This window comes from Musca vetustissima, unplaced genomic scaffold, assembly GCF_032173495.1.
Source record: "Musca vetustissima isolate MV318-11 ecotype Yass unplaced genomic scaffold, APGP_CSIRO_Mvet_v1 utg63507, whole genome shotgun sequence".
Classification (NCBI taxonomy): Eukaryota; Metazoa; Arthropoda; class Insecta; order Diptera; family Muscidae; genus Musca; species Musca vetustissima.
Window position 1 is genome coordinate 2,938 of NW_026881172.1, and position 9,921 is coordinate 12,858.

Consider the following 9,921-nt stretch of genomic DNA (forward strand, 5'->3'; position numbering starts at 1 on the left):
TTCTATAGAAAAATTTTAGCGATTATCGATAACATTTTCCATAGAAATATTTTAGCGATTATCGATAAAATTTTCTATAGAAAAATTTTAGCAATTATCGATTAAATTTTCTATAGAAAAATTTTAGCAATTATCGATAAAATTTTCTATAGAAAAATTTTAGCGATTATCGATAAAAATTTTAACGATTGTCGACAAAATTTTCTATAGAAAAATTTTAACGATTATCGATAAAATTTTCTATAGAAAAATGTTAACTTTTTTTTTTGTTTTTGCAAACGATTATCGATAAAATTTTCTATAGAAAAATTTTAACGATTATCGATAAAATTTTCTATAGAAAAATTTTAGCGAATTTCGATAGAATTTTTCATAGTAAAATTTTATCGATTATCGATAGAATTTTTCATAGAAAAATTTTATCGATTATCGATAGAATTTTTCATAGAAAAATGTTTATATATTTCGACTCCCTCTAATATTACCATACATTATTAAAAGAGCAGCAACAACACCAACATCCTGTAATCCAACAAATATTTTCTATATATTGCGCATGAAAAAATCATCGGAAAGGTGTAGAACTTTTATTTTGTTGTTGTCGTTGTTGTTTATTACAACGTCATGATGAAAGTGAAACCATTTGAAGGCAGTTAAAGCATCGGGATGGGGGCTTCAAGGACTTTAGAGGATGTTTGGTATGGTTAGTTGCGTTTTTAGGTTACAAACACACACACTTAACTGGCAGATGAAAGGCGAATCAGGAAAAAAACCACCCTTTAACAGCACATATCCTCATAGCACCCCCATCCTACCATTACCCCCTTCCCAACTTTTATTTCTTATAAAAATCTATGCCACATAACTTGGCATAAAAATTCAAGCAGCACTTCAAATGGAGGCAGTTGGAGGGAGGTGTGGGGGCTGAGAGTTAACTTTGTTTATTCCCGGCACGTTTCTGGTATTGGGGACCAGGATGTAAAAAGGCTTTTCTGCCGCTCATCTCAATCCATTTAACTTTTACTTCGAATCGATAGGAAAGTGAAATGTTTTGTTTTTCACACATATGAAAAGTTTTCCGTAGCCTTTTTTTGCAAAAATGGAAAAGTGGTTCTAAAAAGGGCTGATTTTTCTTTTCGATTTTTTTCCACAGTTGTTAAAATGCGAAACTTAATTTTGTTAAAATTTAGGCAAAATTTGTTTCGAATTTCTATGACAAAGGTCTATCTCAAGTTTGAAGGTGTTGAGAGGCTACTCAAATTCCTTACATACATACGGGTATGTATGTGTGTGTTTTTTAATAAGGATAAGAATTTTCATACGTTTCATCCTGACAGAAGGTATGCCTGTCTGGCATCCTTTCTATAGGCTATTGTTTTTCGTAATCGAATTTATTATTAATACGCAAAAGGATGCCTGATGAAGCATGAAATTGGATAGTCTATGAATAAAAGCGGATGTTAGTACATCATTTAAGGGAAACTATAAAAAAATCGAAGCACAGTGGAAGGAATAGGAATATCTGAGCGAATATCGATAAAATTTTCTATAGACATTTTTAGCGATTATCGATAAAATTTTCTATATAAAACAAATTATTGAAGAATTTTATCGATAATCGCTACAAATTTTCTATGGAAAATTTTATCGATAATCGTTAAAAATTTTCTATAGAAAATGTTATCGATAATCGTTAAAAATTTTCTATAGAAAATGTTATCGATAATCGTTAAAAATTTTCTATAGAAAATTTTAACGATAATCGTTAAAAAATTTCTATAGAAAATTTTATCGATAATCGTTAAAAAATTTCTATAGAAAATTTTATCGATAATCGTTAAAAATTTTCTATAGAAAATTTTATCGATAATCCTTAAAAATTTTCTATAGAAAATTGTATCGATAATCGTTAAAAATTTTCTATGGAAAATTGTATCGATAATCGTTAAAAATTTTCTATAGAAAATTTTATCGATAATCGTTAAAAATTTGCTATGGAAAATTGTATCGATAATCGTTAAAAATTTTCTATAGAAAATTGTATCGATAATCGTTAAAAATTTTCTATAGAAAATTTTATCGATAATCGTTAAAATTTTTCTATAGAAAATTTTATCGATAATCGTTAAAAATTTTCTATAGTACATTTTATCGATAATCGTTAAAATTTTTCTATAGAAAATTTTATCGATAATCGTTAAAAATTTTCTATAGAAAATTTTATCGATAATCGTTAAAAATTTTCTATAGAAAATTTTATCGATAATCGTTAAAAATTTCCTATAGAAAATTTTATCGATAATCGTTAAAAATTTTCTATAGAAAATTTTATCGATAATCGTTAAAAATTTTCTATAGAAAATTTTATCGATAATCGTTAAAAATTTTCTATAGAAAATTTTATCGATAATGGTTAAAATTTTTCTATAGAAAATTTTATCGATAATCGTTAAAAATTTTCTATAGAAAATTTTATCGATAATCGTTAAAAATTTTCTATAGAAAATTTTATCGATAATCGTTAAAAATTTTCTATAGAAAATTTTATCGATAATCGTTAAAAATTTTCTATAGAAAATTTTATCGATAATCGTTAAAAATTTTCTATAGAAAATTTTATCGATAATCGTTAAAAATTTTCTATAGAAAATTTTATCGATAATCGTTAAAAATTTTCTATAGAAAATGTTATCGATAATCTTTAAAAATTTTCTATAGAAAATTTTATCGATAATCGTTAAAAATTTTCTATAGTCGTTAAAAATTTTCTATAGAAAATTTTATCGATAATTGTTAATAATTTTCTATAGAAAATTTTATCGATAATCGTTAAAAATTTTCTATAGAAAATTTTATCGATAATCGTTAAAATTTTTCTATAGAAAATTTTATCGATAATCGTTGAAATTTTCCTATAGAAAATTTTATCGATAATCGTTGAAATTTTCCTATAGAAAATTTTATCGATAATCGTTGAAATTTTCCTATAGAAAATTTTATCGATAATCGTTGAAATTTTCCCATAGAAAATTTTATCCATAATTACTTAAATTTTTAAATTGAACATTTTATCGATTTTTTTAAGAATTTTTTTATTTATAAAAAATATTACAAAAACAACAACTGCCAGTCTCTTCAAACATACGTATGCAACACATCGTCATCGGTGGGTTTAATCGGTATGGAAGAGATGGGTTTCTATAAAAAATTATTGAAGGACAGACAGACGTCACATCGTCATCATCTTAGCCGAAAACTATGGTTTTTCTAATTACCTACCAAAGTTTCGGTTTGTATGAATTTGTTGTCCCGACGCAGGCTCCTTGCGGTGCAACAATCTTCCAGGAAGAAGAGAATGGCCACCAGAAAACTCAACGCACCCAAGACCAAAGCATTCAATTGGATATTCTCATGGACATATTCCACTGTGTAGAAGACCATAATACCTGAAAGTGTAGAGACCACAATTATTTCCCACACATATTACATTAATGAGGGTCTGTGAAAATTTTCCGATTTCACTAACCTTGAAGGCAAAATATTATCATACCAAATCTCAAGAACAGAGTATCTGTGGTGCTGGGTATCTTACGATAGTTAATGAATCTGAAAAAAAAATAAAATGGAATGCATTATTCGATCTGCTACTCAGCTAAGCTGACCACACCCTGCCAGTTGTTACCTTTCCAGCAAACACACGGCTATTATAAAGGTGTAACCTGCATAGGTGAATATGCTGAAGTCACTGCCCTCTTGCGACCAGCTTACATTCTGCAATAGATTCCATTCGTTGAGACTTTTCTGTTGGATTCTCTGGGTCATGCGTGCACGATTATCGGTAAGCTTCTTGTAAATCAGAGCCGCCACGCAGGTGATCTACATCGTAGAGGAAAAGGTTGACAATTAAACTACAAATTTCCCTCCTTCCTCGTTACGTCCGACTTACCAGCTGGAGAATTTTTAAAGTCACGCTTAGAGCAGACGACCGACTCATTTTAAAGTATAAACACTACTAATCAGATAAAGTTCTGACAAAATAGTTACCCTTACAAACAAGTGCATAAACAGGGTTGCCAACACTATTTCAAAGGGTGCAAGAGATTTTTAGGAAACTACTCAAAGATTGTCAAGTCAGGTGATTTCGGGGCTAGAGCCATATCTGTTTCGAACTAAAACCATAATTAAGCCACATAGAGTATTTCCAATGTAGGGAACCTGGCAACCATATAATCGATGTTTTTGCTGCTTTTCCAAAATATGTAAAAATGACACATCTCAGGTAGGTTAATTGTCGATGTTCCCACAATTGTTCAACGTCAGTCATTCAGTCGTTGACTGCGATTTTCGTCACTAACCAGAAATGCTAGAGAATGACAACAACAACAGAACGCAATAGCCACAACAACAACAACAACATCTAAATAATTCACACAATTAAAATGGGTGGAATATCTCAGCTATGTTAATCTCCATGACTTCCTTTCGATCGTTTCGAACGTTTCATTGAGAAGAAAACGAAAAATAACAAAAACAAAAAAAAACAATGCAGCAACAACAACAAAAATGCAATGAGTCACAACAACAACAAAACGAAAAAAAATATATTAATGAATTATTTTTCAGAAACTATTTCAGATTATCGATAAAATTTTCTATAAGAAAATTTCAACGATTATCGATAAAATTGTCTATAGGAAAATTTCAACGATTATCGATAAAATTTTCTATAGGAAAATTTCAACGATTATCGATAAAATTTTCTATAGGAAAATTTCAACGATTATCGATAAAATTTTCTATAGGAAAATTTCAACGATTATCAATAAAATTTTCTATAGAAAAATTTTAGCGATTATCGATAAAATTTTCTATAGAAAAATTTTAGCGATTATCGATAAAATTTTCTATAGGAAAATTTTAGCGATTATCGATAAAATTTTCTATAGAAAAATTTTAGCGATTATCGATAAAATTTTCTATAGGAAAATTTTAGCGATTATCGCTAGAATTTTCTATAGGAAAATTTTAGCGATTATCGATAAAATTTTCTATAGAAAAATTTTAGCGATTATCGATAAAATGTTCTAACCTTTTAGCGATTATCGATAAAATTTTTTATAGAAAAATTTTAGCGATTATCGATAAAATTTTCTATAGAAAAACTTTAGCGATTATCGATAAAATTTTCTGTAGAAACATTTTAGCATTTTTCGATAAAATTTCAAAGATTATTGATAAAATTTTCTATAGGAAAATTTCAACGATTATCGATAAAATTTTCTATAGGAAAATTTCAACGATTATCGATAAAATTTTCTATAGGAAAATTTCAACGATTATCGATAAAATTTTCTATAGGAAAATTTCAACGATTATCGATAAAATTTTCTATAGGAAAATTTCAACGATTATCGATAAAATTTTCTATAGGAAAATTTCAACGATTATCGATAAAACTTCTTATAGGAAAATTTCAATGATTATCGATAAAATTTTCTATAGGAAAATTTCAACGATTATCGATAAAAATTTTCTATAGGAAAATTTCAACGATTATCGATAAAATTTTCCATAGGAAAATTTTAACGATTACCGATAAAATTTTCTATAGAAAAATTTTAGCGATTATCGATAAAATTTTTTATAGAAAAATTTTAGCGATTATCGATAAAATTTTCTATAGGGAAAATTTTAACGATTATCGATAAAATTTTCTATAGAAAAATTTTAGCGATTATCGATAAAATTTTCTATCGGAAAATTTCAACGATTATCGATAAAATTTTCTATAGGAAAATTTCAACGATTATCGATAAAATTTTCTATAGGAAAATTTCAACGATTATCGATAAAATTTTCTATAGGAAAATTTCAATGATTATCGATAAAATTTTCTATAGGAAAATTTCAACAATTATCGATAAAATTTTCTATAGGAAAATTTCAACGATTATTGATAACAGTTTCTGTAGGAAAATTTCAACGATTATCGATGAAACTTCTTATAGGAAAATTTCAACGATTATCGATAAAATTTTCTATAGGAAAATTTCAATGATTATCGATAAAATTTTCTATAGGAAAATTTCAACGATTATCGATAAAATTTTCTATAGGAAAATTGCAATGATTATCGATAACATCGATAACATTTTTTCTATAGAAAACTATAGAAAAAATGTTAGCGAAAAAATTAGAAAACTATAGAAAAAATGTTAGCGAAAATTTCAACGATTATCGATAAAATTTTCCATAGGAAAATTTTAACGATTATCGATAAAATTTTCTATAGAAAAATTTTAGCGATTATCGATAAAATTTTTTATAGAAAAATTTTAGCGATTATCGATAAAATTTTCTATAGGGAAAATTTTAACGATTATCGATAAAATTTTCTATAGAAAAATTTTAGCGATTATCGATAAAATTTTCTATCGGAAAATTTCAACGATTATCGATAAAATTTTCTATAGGAAAATTTCAACGATTATCGATAAAATTTTCTATAGGAAAATTTCAACGATTATCGATAAAATTTTCTATAGGAAAATTTCAATGATTATCGATAAAATTTTCTATAGGAAAATTTCAACAATTATCGATAAAATTTTCTATAGGAAAATTTCAACGATTATTGATAGCAGTTTCTGTAGGAAAATTTCAACGATTATCGATGAAACTTCTTATAGGAAAATTTCAACGATTATCGATAAAATTTTCTATAGGAAAATTTCAATGATTATCGATAAAATTTTCTATATGAAAATTTCAACGATTATCGATAAAATTTTCTATAGGAAAATTGCAATGATTATCGATAACATCGATAACATTTTTTCTATAGAAAACTATAGAAAAAATGTTAGCGATTATCGATAACATTTTCTATAGGAACATTTCATCGATTATCGATAAAATTTTCTATAGGGAAAATTTTTAGAGATTATCGACAAAATTTTCCATAGGAAAATTTCAACGATTATCGATAAAATTTTCTATAGGAAAATTTCAACGATTATCGATAAAATTTTCTATGGGAAAATTTCAACGATTATCGATAAAATTTTGTATAGGAAAATTTTAGCGATTATCGATAACATTTTCTATAGGAAAATTTCAACGATTATCGATAAAATTTTGTACAAGGAAAATTTCAACGATTATCGATAACAGTTTCTGTACGAAAATTTCAACGATTATCGATAAAATTTTCCATGGGAAAATTTCAAAATTTTCTAAAGAAATTTCTAGCGATAATCGCTAAACAATCGGTGTCAATTGTTCGGAATTTAAAGGACGAGAAAATGTGTGTCGCCATCCCACCTGGCTGGCGTATGGTTGACGGCGTAAGCAATTCCTAACAAAGCAAAAACAGCTTGTAATACTTTGACAATTACAAGCACCAAACACAACAGCAACAACAACTCCAACAAATTGACAGCAGAAAAAACTCCCCAACAAAACAAACGAACAAACAGACAGACAGACAGCATGACAAGATCCCATAAAAAATGATAGGATTCGTGTGACATCTCCAGCTGAACGTAGATATCCTTGCACGTAGTTGCCTGTCACTGCTTTGGTTCAGGGTATTTGGGACACCTACCTAACAACAACTGGTTTATGGGCTTTTCAATATATCCTTAAGGAGGTTCCCCAACCACCATAAAGACCCTAACCGACACTTGTTTGGATTTTCTTTCTCTCCTTCCTTGCCTTGGCTTCCCAGCCAACAGGGCAGTGTACAGAAACGAGGAAAATGAAAGCGAAAGAATAAAATCCGAAAACGAGAACAAGGCAAACAAATAAAGTCAAGACATAAACTAAGTCAACAGACACACAGTCGAACGGACCGACGGACCTACAGACAGACGTACTTGCAGACTTGCAAAATGGTAAAAACTAACTGCCAACTTGGATGTTCCCAACCATTTGGTTACACGTATCGGCTACATAAATCCTGATATAGATATTCCACGAACCAAAGACATTTGAAAGGATACATATGTTTCGATAAAGGAGGTGGAAGGAGAAGGACTTCCCCCCTCCTTCGACTCTTTACTTAGCTGCTGACGGTGGAAAAAAATGCTTCGCCTTACCTTACGAACGAAGTAAGACAGGTAGAATCCAAGACGTGTGCCACAAATCAACTTGATTGTGTTCAATTTAAGTAAATCGAGGGGTGGGGATGGTATTGCGTGTTGCCTTACCCCCTTTCTAAGATTGAGGTCCCTCAAAGGATTTGTCGGCAACAGCAAAAAAAGGTTAAATAACAAATAAATGTTTACTTATCTCTCGCATAACAAATTTCTGTGTCAAATATTTGTAGAGGAAGGTAAGTGGATCAGCATAAAGGGTGAAATGGAAAGGGAGGGTACTTCAAGGCGAACTAAAATTGGAAATTGGATTTGGAAAGTGATACCCAAAAAAAGAAGAGGGTTGTTCAAGGGGGGAAAATACACACAGTTTACACAAATAGAAAAATTCAAATCGATAAAAAAAAATTTCTGGCGATTATCGCTACAATTTTCTATAGAAAATTTTTAGCGATCGCTACAATTTTTATACCCTTTTGAGAATATGCATAGAATCACTTTTTGAGTCGATTTATGTATGTCCGTCCGTCTGTTGGTGTTAAATTGTCAAAAAAAGTATTGAAATTGGGAAAAATCGGTTCAGATTTGGATATAGCTCCCATATATAGTTTCGTCCGATTTAGGGTAAATGGTGCACCAAAGTCCCTATATACCTTTCGATTTGCACGAAATTTGGCATAACGTACTGAATTGAGCCTCGAATGATGTCTGCCAAGTTTCGCGAAAATCGGTTCAGATTTAGATATAGCTCCCATATATAGTTTCGCCCGATTTTAGGTAAATGGTGCACCAATGTCCCTATATATGTTTCGATTTGCGCGAAATTTGGTATAACGTGCTAAATTGAGCCTAGAATGATGTCTGCCAAGTTTCGTGAAAATCGGTCCAGATTTAGATATAGCTTCCATATATAGTTTCGTCCGATTTTATGTAAATGTAAATGGCGCACCAAAGTGTCTATATATCTTTCGATTTGCACGAAATTTGGCACAGCATAATGAATAAGGTCTAGAATGATGTGTTTTAAGTTTCCTGAAAATCGGTTCAGATTTGGATGTATCTCCCATATATAGTTTCGTCCGATTTTATGTAAATGACGCACCAAAGTCTCTATATATCTTTCGATTCGCACGAAATTTGACATAACGTACTGAATTAAGTCTAGAATGATGTATGCAAAGTTTCGTGAAAATCGGTTCAGACTTAGATATAGCTCCCATATATATTTTCGTCCGATTTTATGTTAATGGTGCACCAAAGTCCCTATATATCTTTCGATTTGCACGAAATTTGGTATAACGTACTGAATTGAGCCTAGAATGATGTCTGCCAAGTTTCGTGAAAATCGGTTCAGATTTCGATATAACTCTCATATATAGTTTCGTCCGATTTTATGTAAATGGTGCACCGAAGTCCCCATATATCTTTCGATTTGCACGAAATTTGGCATAACGTACTGAATTGAGCCTCGAATGATGTCTGCCAAGTTTCGCGAAAATCGGTTCAGATTTAGATATAGTCGACATATATAGTTTCGTCCGATTTTATGTTAATGGTGCACCAAAGTCCCTATATATCTTTCGATTTGCACGAAATTTGGTATAACGTACTGAATTGAGTCTAGAGTGATGTCTGCCAAGTTTCGTGAAAATCGGTTCAGATTTAGTTATAGCTCCCATATATAGTTTCGCCCGATTTAAGGTAAATGGTGTACCAAAGACCCTATATATCTTTCGATTTGCACGAAATTTGACACAGCTCACTTAATTGAGTCTAAAATTATGTCTGACAAATTTCGTGAAAATCGGTTCAGATTTAGATATAG

General features: G+C 29.8%; 1 protein-coding gene across 1 annotated transcript; it reads right to left on the minus strand.

Moving 5' to 3' along the window:
* Positions 1–3,114: 3,114 nt before the first annotated feature.
* LOC133327201 (uncharacterized) lies at positions 3,115–3,996 on the minus strand. The gene is made up of 5 exons (XM_061535765.1): positions 3,947–3,996; positions 3,683–3,876; positions 3,527–3,606; positions 3,280–3,446; positions 3,115–3,198 (listed from the first exon to the last, which is right to left on the minus strand). Exons 1-5 carry the CDS (start codon positions 3,992–3,994, stop codon positions 3,136–3,138), a joined length of 552 nt encoding a protein of 183 aa, XP_061391749.1. The 5' UTR covers positions 3,995–3,996; the 3' UTR covers positions 3,115–3,135.
* Positions 3,997–9,921: the final 5,925 nt, after the last annotated feature.